The sequence below is a fragment of the Danio aesculapii genome, chromosome 1, assembly GCF_903798145.1.
Source record: "Danio aesculapii chromosome 1, fDanAes4.1, whole genome shotgun sequence".
NCBI lineage: Eukaryota > Metazoa > Chordata > Actinopteri > Cypriniformes > Danionidae > Danio > Danio aesculapii.
Genome location: NC_079435.1, coordinates 55,571,212 through 55,591,437, shown reverse-complemented (window position 1 = coordinate 55,591,437; position 20,226 = coordinate 55,571,212). Strand labels below are relative to the sequence as shown.

Sequence of the window (20,226 nt, the reverse complement as noted above, 5' to 3'; positions counted from 1 at the left end):
GGGTAAGCGGTCTGTATCGGTATGGTACAGGGACTGGCCATACCTGAGCAGGTGAGCGCTCCAGACTGCGCAGAACCACTAGCTGGATGGTTCCTCTCAGGTTCCCCTCAGTGGACATGGAGTGCCGCAGGGTTTCCATTGCGTCGTGGTTGGAGCGTCCGACCAGAGATTCACTGTTCACTGCTATCAGCTGGTCATTGACCCGCAAGCGACCATCCTGCAAACAAGAGCAGACAAACACCAATATCACTGCACATGTACTCAGAATTTGTAGGTACACATGCTAAGTTACAGATATTTATACATTTTTAGTCATCTTAAAGCGACCATAAACACATATAGGTAACACTTTAGGATAATGATCCATTAGTAAATGTATTTACTAACATTAACTAAGTATCAATATTCTTGAAAAGCATTTATTAATCAAAGTTCAACAAACGCTAATGCATTATTACAGATACAATACAGATCTGTGCTTGTTAACATTAGTTAATGCACAGTGAGTTAACAATAACGTTTTTTTAACTTAAAAAGCATTAACTAATGTAACCCATCGGTCGTACTGCACCCAACCTGGTCTGAGCTGGGATCGAACTGGTGATTCTTCGCATGGAATTCGGTGGCTCTAACAAGGAGGCTACAGAAAAGCTACAACCCCTAAACCTCACTCCTATCCCGGACGAGCCCCCACATGTAACCAACTGGTCCTACTGCACCCAACACGGTCTGAGCTGGGATCAAACCGGCGAATCGTCGCATGGCTCTAACAAGGAGGCCTCTTAGCATCTGTCCCTAAAGCACCTTTATAGAAGTTAGGTTTACCTGCATAGCACTTCGCTAGCTGGCCTCTGTAACACTAACATTAACCAAGTTGAATAAATACAGTAATAAATGTATTACTAATTGTTTGCTCGTGTGTAAATACATTAACTAATATTAACTAATGGACAATATTTTTTTTACTATAATACTAATGTTAGTGATACTGATCAAACGATTGCTTACTTACAGTATGGGTTTGGTGGAATATTTCAAAATTAAATATTATAAAAATGAACTAAAACAGCAGTATTAATTACAGACGCATAAATAAAACCAGAATTTCCTAATTTAATCTTATTGTCTATTTGAAATCTGATATAGAAGCTAAATTATCCTTTAACATTTTTGCATAAAAATGTTAGTATACATGTATTTTCTGTACACTAACATTTTTGCATAAAAATGTTAGTATACATGTATTTTCTGTACTAAAAGTGCATTTATTCATTTTTGTTAATAACTAAAATTGGAAAAATATGTATAATATATTTGTTTGTAATTAGATAATTATGTACCTGCTCCTCTTAATTTTATTATTATTATTATTAATATTATTATTATTATTATTATTATTATTATTATTATTATTATTCAATAATTCATTTTCTTTTCGGCTTAATCCCTTTATTCTTCAAGGGTTGCCACAGCAGAATGAACCACCAACCTATCCAGCGTATGTCTTACGCAGCGGATGACCTTCCAGCCGCAACCCATCACTGGAAAACACCCACACACGCTCATTCACACACATACACTATGAACAATTTAGCTTGCCCAATTCACCTATAGCATATGTCTTTGGACTTGTGGTGAACCAGCGACCTTCTTGCTGTGAGAAAACAGTGCTAACCACTGCGCACTGCATCATTATTATTTTTATTATTATTACTATGTAATTATTAGTTTTTTACTATTTAATTTCTTCTTTTCTCATTTAATGCGTCTTGTTAAGAATGTGAAGTGATTTTGTTGTATAATGAAACTGTACATGCTGGTAAAAAAAAACTAAAAACGAATTACTAATTAGCACTGTCGCCTCACAACAAGAAGGTGCTGGTTCGAGTCCTAGCTGGGTCAGTTGGCATTTCTATATGCAGTTTGCATGTTCTCCCCGTGTTGGCGTGGGTTTTCCTCCAGCTGCTCCGGTTTCCCCCACAGTCCAAAAGCATGTGGTACAGGGGAATTGTTTCACAGTACTGGGTTGCAGCTGGAAGGGCATCCGCTGCGTAAAACATATGCTGGAAAAAGTTGGCGGTTCATTCCGCTGTGGTGAGCCCTGATGAATAAAGGGACTAAGCCGAAGGAAAACTTCGTAAATTAAAACTTAATTAAAACGTCGGCGCCAGTGGTGTAGTGGTTAGTGCGTCGACACATGCATTCCGGTGCTCACGTCGACCTGAGTTCAAATCCCGCCTCGCTGTCCTATGTCCATCTGTCCTCTCTCTCTGCTCCCCATTCTTTTCTGTCAATACTCTCCTATCTATTAAAGGTGAAAACCCTGAAAAAATAATAATTAAAAAATAATAATAATAAAAATAAAATAACTAAATTAAAACATTATAGATAAAACAATGGCAGAAACAAAATCAATCAGAATAAAGAACTTTTAATTTCTCTATAATAAGACAATTTACAAATCTCTGCAGTGCCTAAATTATTTTTAAAATTTAAGATTCAAAATAAAAATGAAATCTAAATTTAAAATGAAATAGAAAACATATATTTATAATGAAATATAAATTTAAAATGAAACATAAAACATATTTTTATAATGAAATATAAATTTAAAATGAAATAGAAAACATATTTTCAAAATGAAATGTAAAAAAGAACTTGAAATAATTAATAAAAAAAAGAATAAATAAATAAAATCAATTCTAAAATATATAATAACATTTCTAATTTAAGGTTACAGCATTAAAGCTTCGATAAGTCTGATTTTGGAATGAATTGTTCATTTAAACCTGCTGTTTCAACCACCATTTTCAGGGTGGGAAAACCAATCAAATTAAAAAACACTCTAGTTAGGTTAGTAGCGACGTTTAGCCAGCTACTCCCAACATTAAAGCCCTATAGAGCGATTTAAAAACATTTATGCAGTGTATCCCCACTGTTAAATGTTTAATGCACCCCACCATGCATTGAGATACAATTACAGATGCATATGATTAGTGTGAAAAGGCCGGGCCGGAATGAATTGGATTAAGGCTCGCAGCTGTGGTTTCCTAAATAAAACTCTGCTGAGGAGGAACAAAAGAGATTAGCAGCTAAAAGCCACTGGAGCCGCTAAAGACTCCTGAGAGTCTGTGTCACGGCAGATGATCCTGACCCCTTGGGCGGGTCACTGACCACAGACCACCGATGCCGACCTGAGAGCCTCTCACAAACACTTGTGCCCGTCTATTGAGAAAATAAACTCATGCATATACAAGCAGACACATCCCAAGACTGCTTTTTTGTCAAAGATGGAGGACAGCATCCCATGAAGAGCACCAAAGATAACCCACAAAACATTTGTCTTTACTTACAAGCTTACTTGGCAGTAGTTACTTACAAACTACATACTAACAAACTACATAGCTGGAGTGATTCAATTATACACTGTAAATAAATGCTGCGTTCCACACAATTCCTTCGTGTTGCCCCAAAACAAATAGGTTAACTTAACTTGATTGTTTTATGTTCAATCCACTTGTAAAAACAATTAAGCTGTCCCAAAAAAACCCTCAAGAATGGTGTTGATTCAACTCATTTTAAATAAGTAGTTAAAACAAGTAGGAAAATTCATTTTTGAGTGTATTTAAAACAAACTTAATGATATAAATATTTTAATACTTGGTATTTCTTTTAAAATATGGTTTACTTTTTGTTTTAAACTGTTTAGCGGTTTAATAGTCACCTAAAGTACTTTTAATCAAACAGGTTTATACAAAACTGTGTGAAAAACTCACTTCTAGTGATGTTAAATACAATCAAAAATTGCAGAAAGTCTCTAATTTACTTGAGTACACACACACACACCGCTAGTTTGCGCAGCTCACTCATTCAAAAGTCATTTTGCATGTTTGTAGCGCACATATTACAAGCAAAGACTATAGATACAGTGGTCCTTCGTTAATCGTGGGAGTTACGTTCTAGAAAACTTGCAAACACAGTACAGCACTTCAGAGTCACACTCCTTGCAGATATGTAAATTTGATAAGCTGAACGTATTCTATACTGTCCAGGGGATACGGCACGTAGGAGATTAATTGATAATAGTCTACAGCCAATCAGGATGCAGAACACAATGCACAGTAGAAAAAAAAGCATGTCAAATTACACTATAGAAATCCACGAAACTGCGAGGCAACGAAAGGTGAACCGCCTTATAGTGAGAGACCGCTGCATACAAAGACAGCTTACTTGAATTGTTTTGACTTTCATTGAACGGACATTTGTTATGAGACTACACATTATAACTGTATTATATACACAGACCATCCACAGACTTAAAATAAGTAAGGAAATCTGCCTCAGTGCAGTTCTGATATTTATTTTATCTTAACACAAATTTAGTGACTTTACTTTGGAGCATGCTAGCTTATAGATATGCTTAGTATCTACAACTGAAAGCAAGTATAAATGAAATCAAAACTAACCATATGGTTTTGTTAGCTCACACTGCCAGTTTTGTGGTGAACAATTCATCTGTGCACGTCATTGAGAAAAAAATAAATGTTTGCTCTTGTTGAAATCTGAAAATGGACTTCCTGTTTTTTTGGGGAGGGGGGTTTGAGTAAAATTCTCTGATTATGTAATTTTAAGGTATTGGGCGTGGCTAGCACACTTAACCACGCCCCTCAAACTGTCAGCACTATGACAACAAACAGAAATGGTAAGATGGAGGTGTCTGTTAGGTTGTAATAACTCTCCCCCAAACCCTTTTACCGATCTTTCAGAATGACTTTACTACATCCAATCAGCTCACAGTAGAAAAAACAGCCACGCCCACTGTTTCGTCATGTAATATTTTGTTCCTCTGCATCACAATATAAAAAAAAGGTTGCAGCTTCCGGTTCATGTGGACTTTAAGAGTGTTTTCACACCTGCCTTACTTAGCTGAATCGCACTAGAGTTTGTTTTCCCAAATGAACCGCACCTAGAGGGAAGGTGTGAATGTTGCAATCACACTTGAGTGCGCACCAAAATTGGGCCAAAAACGCGAACCAAGGCCTCATTGAAAAAGTGGTCTCAATATGCTTTCAAACGAACCCTGGAGCGGTTCATTTGTGATGAGAACATGATCCGAACTAGAACAAACCCAACCGCAAAAAGTACATTTTTGGACTAATTCAGCTGCTGTAGTCCTATGCACTGTGCATTATAGGATGTGGATGCAAAATATTTGTTGACAACAATCCATTTTAAAACAGAGACAGAGAGGGGGGAAAAATTACCTGATGGATCGTTGGTAATATTTCAGGAAGATGAACAGTTTAGCTAAATTAAATTGACTTGCGATGCATTTGCAAAGCATTAAAACATTGTTTTCCAGCCACAGTCGCGCTTCATTTTCCAAATGTATCATTTGTCTAAAGTGATCTATACAAACTAAATAGTCCACTATGCCCAGGGATACAATCAGCCAGCGCAGCGTCGTCCCTCCATAGTAAAAAGCCATATTTGTGTCTGCCGGATTGTTTACTTGCGGGAGTTTTGCTGGCATTTTCCAGCACGTTAATTCTGACCAATCGAAAAGCCTTTTAGGAAATACGTTCAATATTATCTGGCCAATCAGTGATGTGGATTTTGTCACATGACTGCATTTTGGTTCTTTTCAACTGGTTTGGATGAAAGTGATCAGTGTGGTGTGAAAAGGACCCACGAACGGCAGAAAAATGCTACAATGTATCATTTGTTGACATTGGTCCAGACCAGATGAACCGAACCACAGATGTGAAAACACCCTTAAAGCCCGTGCACACCGGGATGCTTTTTTTTTTTCATATTTTCCGTCGACGTTTAACACCTCGTGACTAAATAAAGAGCACCAATGTGATCGGATACACCAACGCCAGGGGTAAAAGCGTTATTTTTGAAGAAACACCTCATTCTCGTTTTTTTGTTTTGACGTGCGCTGTCAAAACCTTCTCCACCAATCAGATTGGCACTTTTGTTCACGTGCAAGGAGCTGAAGTTACAGTAAACAGCACTTGGAGGCGCTCAAGTGTAAAACTGTCAATGCAGATGCCCAGAGGTGATATGAACGAGCTGCTTATTGCACTGGTGAACAACAATCATTTCCTCATCGCTAGAGCTAGAGCTGCTACTTAAACCATCCATGCTTGTTCGAATCGCCAGTAACTTTAACAAATGTGTAAACTTTCTCTCTCCTTCTTCTTCTGTGTTACAAGCGGGTGTCAGAAGCTTAAAGTTGCCTAGTGCTATCTAACGTCAAGGACTGATTTTGCATACTCCTTTGCTAAACGGCAGTGAAAATCGATTGGGTTTGATTCGGGAAAACGTCTTGAAAAATGCAGACGACAAACGCAAACGAAAAGCGTCCCGGTCTGTACAAGCCTTTAGACTAACATACTGATTCTAACATCTAAAAAACTTTATTTTCATTTCAAGGGAATTTTAAAAGCCTTAATTTACTAAAAAAAAGTCATTTACAACTTTATTTAAGACCAGCAAAAACCCTGTAGAAATCGGGCACACCGTTTTTAAAACCTATTCATTTATATCCCATCTTCAGGGTAAACGCTAGAAAAGCAACAAAGTGGGAGTGAGTGATAAGAGTAAACAGCTGAAGTCAAATGAAGAGCTCAGCCTCTGGAAATGTCTATTTGGTGAGATGGGGTCCTGTGATGCAGCTCGCTCTGGGAGCCCACTCTTCAGCAGAGTGCTGATAGGGGCCAGAGACGCAGCTCCACCTGTGAGCTCAGTCTTGATTACAGTGCAGATAGGGAACAGTAGACGCGCTCTTATCTGCACACAGACACAACACCTGCTGCCTGACTGGACTGATTGAGGACAGCAGAGAAGCATTCGTATCTTGCAGACGCTTCACCTATAATAACAGATCCAAACAGAATCTAAAACAAGATGACAAACCTTAACACGCTACAAAAGTAGAGCCTTTTTTCGAGCCAATGCAAGGTGAATAACAAAGCACACATAATACTATATATTACGCATAATAATGAAGATTTGTATTATTGCTACAGACAGACTAAAAATGGAAATGATATAAAAAAATGGAAATTGACAATGATGAAAAATTATTGGAAAATATGTGAAACTAATTACTGTAATTGACTGTTTTAACCAATATCCTAGTGTTTAGAACGTCGATGCACAACACTGAGGTGTTCACGGTGACCCGAGTTCAATTCCCGGCTCGGGGTCCTATGCTGATCCTTCCCCTCTCTCTGCTCCCCACCAACACAAAAAAAATAAAATAATAATAATTTTGAAAAATACACAGGCGCCTAAAAAAAATTACAAAAAAACAAATGTTAGTTTTTATTATGTTAATCTTAAACTAAAACTGCTAAAACAAAAATTTAAACAATAAAAATGACGGCATTAAAAAAAACTGTACCCAATTAAATAAAAATTAAATAATAATAAATAATAATAATAAAAATAAAATCTAATTCAAAATGAAACAGTTGCTCGATGTTAAACAAAATAATGATAGTGATCATTTCCTACAGACTAATTGGAATATTTATAAAACTAATTACTGTAACTGGCTTTATCAATAACTGTTCCTTATCATTGTACATTTTTGGATGTGAAATGTTTTAGATAATCTTAAAGAAATGCAATAGCCACATGTGCATAATATATAAATAAAAGTCATTTTAGTGTACTTAAAAAAAAACATTAACTACAACAATATATAAAATCAAATAAAACTTTTGTCTTCAATCTAAAGTCACTAAAAGTAAAGATATTACTACAATCTTAAAACAAAAATTACTCAAATAAAAAATGAATCAATATTGTGATAAATTTTAAAATAATAAAAATGACAGCATTATAAAATTGACAAAAAAAAATAATAAATTAAAAAAATAAATAAATAAATAAATAAAATAAAAAAATAAAAAAAAAAATCACAAAATATTTCATAAAGAATTTTATAAAATGTAAAAACATTTTTTTTCTTATCATTGTACATTTTCAGTACTCAAAATATTTTAGATAACCTTAAAGAAACACAATAGCCATATGTACATAATATATATAAAAAGGTTTTTTAGTGTATTAAAAAATATTAATAATGTCAAAAAATATAAAATCAAATCTCTAGTCTAGTCTAGTAAAATGTTAAATTAATTTAGAAAAATACACAGACATCGAAAAAAATGAATAACAATGGCAAAAACTAAATTAAAATTTGTATTACCTTAATCATAAAACAAAAAAAAAACTCAAATAAAAATGAAACTATTGTGAGAAATTTAACAATAAAAATGACGGCATTAAAATGTAGCCAATTTCACAAATAGTCCAATAAAATTAAAATAAATAAAAAATAATAATAAAACAAAAACTAATTTAAACTTTAAATATAAAAAATGATGTGAAACTAAATAACAATAGTAATAATTTCAGAGAGACTAATTGGAATATATGTGAAACCGATTACTGTGACTGGCTTTTTTTGGATGTCAAATATTTTAGATAATCTAATAACAATAACAAACGCAATAAAATATGCACATAACACATAAATAAAACGATTTTTTTAGGAAAAAAAAGCGTAACCGAAAAAATATATAAAATCAAATAAAACTTTTGTCTTCAATCTGGTCACTAAAATTAAAATGTTAAATTAATAATAAATGTTAATAAAAGTTGATTTTGATTACACTAATCTTAAAACTAAAATAACTCAAATAAAAAAATGAAATATTGTGATAAATTTTAAAATAAAAAAATGACAGCATTATACATAATTTCTAAATGTCAGAAAACAAAAAAACGTCACAAAAAATTCTAATAGAAACTTATGAAATGATAAAAATTATTATAAAATTTAAATATATTAAATAAATAAAAACTAATTCAAACCATAAATACAAAAGAAAAATATGCAGCAGTTACTCAAGGATGTGAAACTAAATGTAGACCTAAATAACCCTGCAGCTAACAGTAATAAGTAAATAAGTAGAATTACTGCACTTACTAAAGTTAATTTGACATAAAACTGAATTCTATTAAAATGAGATGAAAGAGACCTATAAAAGGGCTTAGAAGAAAATAACTAAAATCGAAATTTGTAATAAAAAAACATAAAAAGCTGATTTGAAATAAGAATAAAAACTATTTTAGTACTTAAATAAATGTAACATCCTTTATGAAAGCATGACTGTAACACGTTTACTTTTCAAAAGGCTTTTAGCAGTTTAATTGCTGTACTGGAGTAAATCAGAAGTGTGTGTGGTTCTGCGGTAACACACACAGGCTTTAAGTGGCTTTCACGATCGCAGCTCTCAGATGAGTGGACAGCTGGATGGTTAGCGCTGACTCTGGCTGCTCTTTACCTTGTTTGCAGCACCGCCGTGGATGATGGACTTGATAAAGATGCCCAGGTCTTCTCCGGTCTCTCGGGACTTATTACCCTTCAGACTGACCCCCAGACCAGCTGAGCCCGAGTCATTCAGAGGAACTTCAAACATCAGCTGCTCTCGGCCGTCTTCAGACACCAGTGGACCTGACACCTCGCCTTTCTGCAAATAACACACACACACACACACACACACTTAGATCAGAATCTGTTGACTTTCAAAAGCATGTGAATTTTGGCATTTCCTCTGAACAGAACTGATTAGTGCATTATTGCATGTGTCATTTTTGAAGGAAAAGAGTTGAAATTACTCTTTATTAAGGTATTTTTTTTCTCAATTTATTTACTTTTTCATTATTTCTGGCATAAAATTGACTCCATATTAAAGATGTAATGTTGAACTGGTACTGAAATACAACACTTCAATAATATACTGTGAGTTAGAGTTGTTTTTGGGCTCTATCATACACCTGGCGCAATAAGGCGCAAGACGTGTTGGGCGTGATTTGTTGCTATTTTCAGACCAGCGCAACTGTAATTTTCTCATTTGGCGCCACATTGTTTAAAATAGCAAATCCATTTGTGGATTTATGGGTATGCTGGTCCAAAAAGGAGGTGTGTTATGGCACATTGTTGGCACGTTGCTATTTTGAGGAACTGAAATACACTGCGCCATTGACCATCTGAAAGCTGGCCTGAAGTCCAGCGCAGAGCGTGTTAGTTATGCGCCTTTGCAGGTCCAAAACGCTAACAACATTGCTTAATACACACAGGATGTACAGCAATACACAAATATCTTTACAGATGAAAACAATTAAAGGATTAAAATGTTACACAAATTATTATTTTCTACAAATATTAAAACAATCCATGCCTTCTTCACCTCGGGGGCCTTTTTTCAGTTTATTCATGACAATCTGCATTTGTATAATGTTATTATTATTAGCAGTGTTGTTTATTAAATTGTATATTTATATTTGTTTTTAATAAAAACAAGTCGTGTTTTTGAGATGTCTGCATCACCATATGGGGCATAAGAATAGGATAGTGTTTGGATATAACTGCCCATTGACCACACTTCATTATTATTGTTCATTTATTCATTTGCTGGAAATTACAACTGAATTCAGAAATAGTTTTGAACCAAATTTTTGTGCTTCACAAAGTAAATTAAACATGTAGGCTAATGGACGTCTTTAGTGGAGTGAGGTCATCGGTTCACCATTCTTCTCCGTGTATTCAAGTGCAAACGCAGATACACAAACACTGGAGCATTTCATGGCTGTGTAGATCAGTCGATCCATCAGCGAATCGCTTATATGTCAGTTCATAGACAGATCAGCTGATCGAAGCAGCTTTGAAAGGCTCCAGGGTCCATGTCTCTGTGTTTACACTCTGTAAACAGTGGTGAAGAATGGTGAACTGATGACCTGCACGGCCAATCACAGTCATTTCTGTTGAACACGTGAACACAATGGCCAATCAGCGCTGTTTGTGCTCAAACGCTAGCAAGAAACGGATGTTTTTTAAACTTCAGTACTGATTGGTACCAAACTTAATACTTTTGTCTACCCTACTTTACTGTATAATGTTATACAGTATAAGACTACCGCATATGTCATCTATTGAAGTTTAGCCTTTATTAATCTGAAATATTTTTGCTACAAAACACATGGATCCACTTCCTAAGACATGCAGTAACCCCGTGGTAGTGTATGGGTTAATAGGGTATATGCAGAGCTAGTGTTTCTTCCCATACTGATAAACTTCCGGTGAACGGTTAATGTGACTTTTTTCCATTTTATACGGTTCCTTTTACAGCATCGATGTTGTAATGTAATTAAAATACAATCAGTTAAATAGACTTTGGCATTCATTTAGTTGCTCAAGTATAAAACAAGATGAAAAGCCTTTTACACGCACGCGACCGTCAGGATCAACTCCATTGAATATACTGGTGCAAAATAAATGTTAATTTTTTTAAAGACATGGCGGGGAAAAATGTTATTTAATGCAGTGCTTCTTGTACAATCTGAGACCCACTTCATATCGGATATCACTCAGCCAGTGGAGATCGCTGATTTTTAAAGAAAACAGACCTTAAACGCTCCGATTTTGTAACATCATACAGTTCACCAGTAGTGCTTGACACAGGTTATTGACAAATTAAAAGTCCTTCCGCATGTACCCTATTTAACAACAGATTTATGCACTTTAAACAGATATACAGTTTATAAACACATATATACAGTTTAAGTCAGAATTATTAGACCCCCTTTGAATTTTTTTATATATATGTATATATATATATATTTCCCAAATGATGTTTAACAGAGCAAGGAAATTTCCACAGTATGTCTGATAATATTTTTTCTTCTGGAGAAAGTCAGATTTGTTCAATTTCGGCTAAATTAATTTTTTAAAATCCATTTTAAGGTCAAAATTATTAGCCCCGTCGGCGCAATAGCCTCGTGGTTAGCTAGGATGATGCAGTAGCACGTCAGGGCATCCCGAATTCGAATCCCGGCTCGAGGACATTTCCCTACCCTACCCCTCTCTCTCTCTCTCTCTCTCTCTCTCTCTCTCTCCAACTTCGCTTCCTGTCTCAATACTGTCCTATCTAATAAAGGCAAAAAGGTCAAAAATAAAACTAAAAAAATAAATAAATAATTATTAGCCCCTTTAAGCAAATTTTTTTTCTATAGTTTTAATGACGTTACTCCCATAATATTCGCAAAGCATCATGGGGCGTCGAAGATAGGTGGGTTTTCGTTTCATTTTTCTCCACACTATTGCATCAATCATACACGGCAAGAGAACCTAAAGTAAAACACAATAGCTAAGCGTGACTGACATCCTTCAGGAAACAACATTAAACAACGGCATTAGCCTGTTGCTAAGCTACTGTGGAAACAGGCCAGGGGGGAAAATGAACAAAAACGACTTTGTAGAAGCTCAAAGTTGGGCAAAAAGCATTAAGTAAGAGCTAATGATGAAAAATAAAGAGGAGCGATGGGGCAAAGCTTCAAGTAGTCCTTTTAGCGTGTCCTTTTACTGATGATAATGTGTCGTACATGGCCCGAGGTGGACCACAAATCAGAGTTTTAGCACACAATAAAGGCCTGTTTGTGAGTGAGGTCAAATTTTGGTCCCGGCGAGGATATCAGATTGTCTTGAGATGCCGCTCCGGTGGTCCTATCAACACTTGAGCCCAGACTGCACATGAAGACCTCCTGAGGGCACACTCATACACACTCATACGCTCTCATACACACAGTATGATGGAGTGTTTTAACTAAAACACATGAGTAACTAGAGTTAAAGGCAAAAAATAAAAAGAAAAGCCATTGACAATGGACAGACGGATCAGTGTTTGGAGTAAGTGGAATGATGCTACATCAACATCGGCTAAGCACACACATGCACACACACAATCTAATTAGTAGTGATACTACTACTGCTACTACTAATAATAATAATTATTGATAATATTGATAACAAATTTACAGTCAAATGAAAACACATTCCGATTATGAACACAAATAGTTTAATTTATAAAAGCTTTAATAATTAATAATGAAAATTGGTAGCATATAAACGTTCGTTAATTTTAGCATTTAATATTGATTTAATATTGTATTTAATATTATTATTATTATTATTATTATTATTATTATTATTATTATTATTATTATTACAAAGTGTTTCTAACTTCACTTTTTGAGAAATATTAAGAATTAACACTCATAATGTGCATTAACAGATTAAATTAATATTAATTTCCATCATTAATCATATTAATTAATTAATATAATATTTAACTAATACTACTTAATATATCAATATTACAATTTTTTATTTTTATAATTTTTATAATTGTTGTTGTTGTTAATAATAATAATAATAATAATAATAATAATTATTATTATTATTATTATTATTATTATTATTATTCTGTTATTATTATTATTATTATCATCATTATACAAAGTGTTGCTAACATCAATAGTTCTAAACAATATTAGTAATATTGTTGCTAATAACATGCATTAAAACATGTAAATATTATTAATACTATCAATTTGTCACTAATTATATTAATAGGTCATCAATAGTAACAAATAACGTAATAAACCATTTAGCAACAGATGCATAAAAAACATTCCTAATATGAACATTAATAATTTAATAAATGCAAGCTTTTTTATATAATGCTAAATAATTCTTGCATTTAATATTGATTTAAAAATGGTATTAAACTACTTAAGAATTATTATTATTCTAATTATTTTAATAATTATTCAATTATTATTGTTATTATTAATACTACTACTACAATGTGTTGTTAACATTTACGACAGTTGTAAATAATGTTAGTAATATTAAAACTAATAATATGTTTAATACACAGGAAATGTTAATAATTTTAATGTGTATCATTATATTAATATATTATCAATAGCAACAAATAATGCAATAAATATTTCAGCAATAAATGCATATTTAAAAAAAAATCCTATAAACTATTATGAACCAAATGATTTAATAAATACCATCTTTATCATCCAATCCTATTTATATTTAGCATTTAATATTGATTTAATATTGAACTGTTATTAAAACTACTAGTTTTAATATTATTGCAAACATCTTGCTAATGTAACATTTATGAGAAATATTAGACATTAACACTCATAATGTGCATTAATATTTGTAATAATATCAAGATGCATAAATAATTATATTAAATAATTAATATAAGTCACTAATACTAATTAAAATATAAATTATTATTTATTGTTATATTAATAACAATATTAATAATAATAATAATAATAATAATAATAATAATAATAATAATAATAATGCAAGGCAAGTTATTTATATAGCACATTTCATCCACAGTGGCAATTCAAAGTGCTTTACATAAACAGGAATAAAAGAGACAAGTATAATAAAAAGAAAAATAATAATAAAAATTAATAAAAACAGATAAAAACAAATTAAATGTGTTAAAACAGGTTATAAAACAATGAAAAAGAAGAGAAAAGTTTATTATTATAATTATTATTATTATTATTATTATTATTATTTTTACTACTACTATGTGTTATTATTTATTATTTAGAACGTTCTTATTTATCCATGTGTTGCTAACATCAACCGTTATAAACAATATAAGTAATATTAATGCTAACAATATGCATTATTGCATGTAAATAATATTAATATTATTATTTTGTGTCACTAATTATATTAATGGGTCATCAATAATAACAAAAAAGTAATAAATGATTTAGCAATAGATGCATATTTAAAAAAATCCTAATATGAACACTAATGATTTAATATACCCATATAATGCCAATTAATTCTAGCATTTAATACTGATTTAATACTGAAACATTACTAAACTACTAAGTGATAAAATCTAAATTTGTACTACAGAAACTGACTACGAATGGATATTAACAGCATCACAAACTGTTCTATTATCACTATATAGCCTTATATTAAAGGGCACATAGTTTACCTCTTTTTTATGATTTAATATTAATATTATGATTCTTCTTTGCCAGTTTAGCTTCAGTTTAAAACACAATTCAGATTTTTTTATTATAATGTGTTAAAAAGTGTCATGTTGGGGGCGTGTCCACAGTTCGCTGATTTAGGGGTGTGTTGCTTCACATGTAAATTAGTTTCGGCTTCCCGCCAACGTAACAAGGGGGCGGGGTCATGAGCTCACCCGCTCTGCGTTTGCAACAGACAGGCAGACGGAGAAGGAGAGAGGATCACCTTTCAGTCGTACATGTACGACTCTGACACAGACCAAGCAGAGAGTACAAAATCATTTGTGTCTTTGTACAGTTTTACAGCCAACTGTGTGCTAGTTTCAAGTACCGAGCTTGTACACAGAAACTAATAACCACGCACACTGAATTAACTTTGACTGGGGCACCGGATGCGCCGCTCGAAGCCGCGACACGGCACCCCAGACACTCTCTGTGGCGCGGCTGAGACATGAAGTGTCCCGAATCGTCGCACCACGCATTTTTGAATTCTAAACATAGGTTTCTGCAGCGGTCTGCGGCGCCCAGCCGTCGACTTGAGTGTACCCTGATAGAAACTTATGTTTAGAATTCTAAAACGCATGCTATTTAAGATCACAGGGAGCTTCTGGGATCGCGAGAAATGCAAACGGCTGAAGTATAAGGTAGACTCAATAAGAAGTACACATGTTTGCAAACCTACCTAAAGATACAACCAATAATTCCGATTAGAGCGATAATGTGGACAATATTGCTCTTGTGTTTAGCCCAATAAGCCCTGCATCTAAAAATAGAGCTAGGGTGTTCCTTTAGTGATATCGCTTCGACTCACACTGAAAATGGCGGACGCGAATCAACAAACTGAGGATATGATGAAGCGCCTGTCAATTAATATTGGTGGGCGGGGGGACCGCTCTCCTACGTCAGGTAGCAGTCGATTTGAAAACCGCTCCAATTGGTCCACCGTTTTTTATGTTGTTAAATTGAAAAAAAAGCACTGGGTGTGCTTATATCACCCCAATATGACAGTCTATACACCATACATGCACATATGTCTGTCCAAACAGCTTGAAAAGTAGATTTTTTACCATAGGTGCCCTTTAAGACATACTAAAACAAACATTACTAAATTATCATGAACATATCCAGAGCTACAAAACTGTCCATATTTGTGCAAAAGCCCTCAGCTTCACACATCATGTTTAAAAGAAAGTCTTTGTGTCATTTACACAACAATAATCCATGGGAAATGTGTTTTGATGCCCCTGGCTGCAAGTCAATGCACCTTAACCCAGATACTGAACTAAATTAGAATTGATGTCAGAAGGCCATCTGTTATACACGAAAGCATCTACACTTTTCATATTACTCGCAGCATTAAACAACAACGAAAAAAAAAGTCCATTGGTTTTGGAAAGAAGTGGCCATGACCCACATAACAAAAATAATTAAATAGGTCATGACAAAGCAGAACACACATCCTGCGTGTGGGAAGAGGAATTATTATTAAGAGCATCTCAAGGACGGGTAAATGCTCCACCAGTCCAGAGCGTGACCTCACTTCCTCTGAACACATTCAGTGCAATGTGGCGTCTGACCCTCCATCCTCACTCACAAACCTGTCGGCATCAAACTCTGACAGCTCAAACACCACTGCACTATGAACACGGCTTTTAATCTTTCAATTAGTTTTTAATTGCAGGGCTATTTCAGAAGGTGCTGTAAATTCTAGTTTCATTAACGGTTGTGTTAGGTTTTATTTTGTGTATATCATGTTATTGTTTAGTTTTTATTTTATACAGCTGAAGTCAAAGTTATTTGGCCAAAATAATTGTTTAAATATTTCCCAAACATTTTTTTAAATATTTTAATAACTAAACATTTCTTTCGTCTTTACCATGATGACAGTACATACTATTTTACTACAGTTATTTTGCAAGATGCTAATATTCAGCTTAAAGGTGCAGTATGTAAGTTTGACACCCAGTGGTTGAACTAGATACTGCACTCCTGGATCAAAACAAATGCAAGCGCAGGTTGCCAGATTGAAAACAGGAGCGAGTGATTTAAACCGTGTTCTAAATAAAAGCAACGATATAAGGAATTTTTACCATATTAAAATATGTTTTTGTCCTAATCAACACCTTGAAATGATATATCAGAAACAGCTTCAATTTCTTACAGGTGAACAACAGAAAACTGACAATGATCACCTCGGGTACACCTCAGGTGCTTTATTCAGTGTTAAATGCTAATAATGTGAGTTTGACTGCCATTTTACATGGAATTTCTTGCAATACTAATGAAAGCAGCAGCAGATAGTTCACCTCAGATCTTGAAAATAAAATAAACTGTTTGAAATTGAACTTTAGAACTTAACACAGTGATTCAGCGTGTACGTTTAATAATGTTAAAGAGGGTTAATATGTATTTCTGTCGTGTTTCATCTGGTGATTGCTTATCACTGCGTATTTCGTCACAAAGCGGTTACAATGTGACCTGCTCACCTAATGTTTACACATAATAATTATATTATTTGCTAATTAATAACCACATGGAACTCTGAATCTGCATCTCATTTGAGTCTGCTACTGTCCACTGGAGGTCGAATTTGTCACAGGCGCATGCTTTCAGAGCCTTTCTGAATGAGTGAATGAAAGAAAGAAAGAAAGAAAGAAAGAAAGAAAGGAAGGAAGGAAGGAAGGAAGGAAGGAAGGAAGGAAGGAAGGAAGAAAGGAAGGAAAAAAGAAAAGAAAAGAAAAGAAAAAGAAAAGAAAAGAAAAGAAAAGAAAGAAAGAAAGAAAGAAAGAAAGAAAGAAAGAAAGAAAGAAAGAAAGAAAGAAAGAAAGAAAGAAAGAAAGAAAGAAAGAAAGAAAGAAAGAAAGAAAGAAAGAAAGATGCGTTTTTCCATCAAGGCAACCTGAAATATAACTGGTTAAACTGCCGTTTAGCAGGTTAAAATGACCAAAACAAAGACAGACGTTCTGGCACGTAACATACATTTTCAAAGCAGAATATCTGACTTCAGCATTCATTCATTCATTCACTTCATTGTTTTTCAGATAAACAAGAATGTTCACTTAGCATGTTTCTTAAATATCTGCAAACGATGGTATTTTTAGGCTTTATCGAAGACTCAAAAACGTACACACAGCACCTTTAATTATAGGAAATACAGTTCAAACACTGTAAAAAGCGATTAGTTGACTTGATGTATAAAAAAGTAAAATTAGTAGAATTATTCAAATTAAGTTTAGTCAACTTAACAGTTTCAAGTTACAATGCGTTTAGCTACTTTAATTTTGAGTAAAGTTAACTAGTTGCTTTTAACACCATGGGTTTACTCACTGTAAGTAACTAATCCCTTTTTACAGTGTACTGTTAATCCTGTTATTTGAAATACTAAAATTCTAATCATTTTAATTTGACCGTCTGCTGTATTTAGCTTCAGTGTTTAGTAAAAAATAGCTTAGCAGAGTTAATTAACAGAACACATCCAGTGAAGCTCAAACGCAAAATTAAACTAAGTAAAATTACATTCTTTTTATAAAAATGACATAAAATTATATACATATTTTAAAAAATACATTATAAACTCTTGTGCAAATCTCTTAATTAAAATGATGTAATTAAAATAAAATAATTGTTTGAACAGAAACTGAACCCAAAAGCTTACAAATGCAAATCTTACACTTATAAAAGCAAAAATGCTGAAGTTTCAGACCAACATCATCATTTCAGAGATACTATTTAGTTCAACTTGCTAGTTTTTGCTAGTGATTTATCAGCCATAGAATGTTTGCTTTGACATTCTGAAAACAATCCTTTATTTTTGCTAATTATTGCTTTATCGCAGTTATTCCATTAACAGTTGTCTCATGTTGCATTTCAGTAACAGCTTCATTTACTTAATTGATTTATTGTGAATTTTGGATTGCAGTTCAGTTGACAAAACAATTTTTTGACCAATAGTCTCAGACTTAATTTCAGTTTCTGTTTACCTCAGTGTCGTGACTGTAAGTGGATTACAAAAATAAATAATCAGCCTAATTTTAAGTACAAATGATGACATTTAAATAATGCTCAATCGGTACAAAGTGTGGTCACAATCATTCATAAACCCTCTCCAATGGCCTTACAGGATAGTATCCATTTCATGCACATTTAAATACCTGGGCATCCAGGTACTTTTTGCCTATTACTAAATGAATTTTATGAATTTAGACATCCTTGCCTCACATAATACAGATGCATGGAAGTCGACATATTGGGAGGCATTGGATGAGAGTACTCGATCATTTAAAATACCACAAAAAAAACAGTCATTTTATCATTCTATTAAATGCAGTTTTAGTAGAGCATGCTGGAAAAGCATGTCTAGTGGGCATAAAAAAGTACTGCAATTTAATTTGATGTTTGGCTGATTCATTGCTACTGGCTAGCAGGTATAATTAATATGTTGGTGAAGACATTAATTCCACCTACTGCATTCATTTAATCTCACGCTACATGACAAATTGACAGCAGTTTCAGTCGGCTTAGCTTTAATGCAATGGTCATATTTAGACATGTATAGTTTGTCAAAGCAAGCTCATTAATATACATTTGCAAAACAGACTCTTGTGTATGTCTGATAAAGGGAAATTATTTCGATAGAACAATTCGTAAGCATTTCACATGCTTTTAAAATAAATTATATGAAGATATATCGTATATATGAATGTTTTCTGTAAAATAAAATAAAATAATATAAAATATTTCTGTACCTAAAGATTTTATCTCTAAACTAAAATACAATAAATAAAATTATTTGTGTACGTAAAACTTTAATCTCTAAAACAAATCAAAAAATGTAATTGATTAAATTAAATTCTAAATAAAATTAAATGAAATGAAATTAATTCTTACAATTTAACAACGCAAGATTGTATTTTTAGGAAATCTTTATTTTTCCTTTATGTTATAATTTGTATTTCTCTGTATAAAATTATAATATTAAATATTTATGTAAATAAAGATTTTATATCTACAATAAAATAAAATTAAGTACATAAAGCGTTTATCTCTAAAATGAAATAAAATAAAATAAACTATTTATGCATGTAAATATTTTATCTCTAAAAATACTAAAAATTTAATTAAATTCAAAATAAAATAAAATAAAATATTTATTTTTTAATTAAACCACATTAGATTTTATTTTTAGAAAATCTTTATTTTTCCTTTTTGTTATAATTTAAATGTATCTGTAAAAATAAAATAAAATAAAATATAAACACAAATATT

The 20,226-nt window shown here is 33.0% G+C and overlaps 1 protein-coding gene across 1 annotated transcript in view; it reads right to left on the bottom strand.

Moving 5' to 3' along the window:
- pard3ba (par-3 family cell polarity regulator beta a) overlaps positions 1-20,226 on the bottom strand; it is a 278,096-nt gene that overhangs the window by 125,860 nt on the left and 132,010 nt on the right. Inside the window, 2 exon segments of the mRNA XM_056453859.1 lie at positions 44-217; positions 9,369-9,554. Of these exon segments, the coding sequence (XP_056309834.1) occupies positions 44-217; positions 9,369-9,554 (360 nt within the window).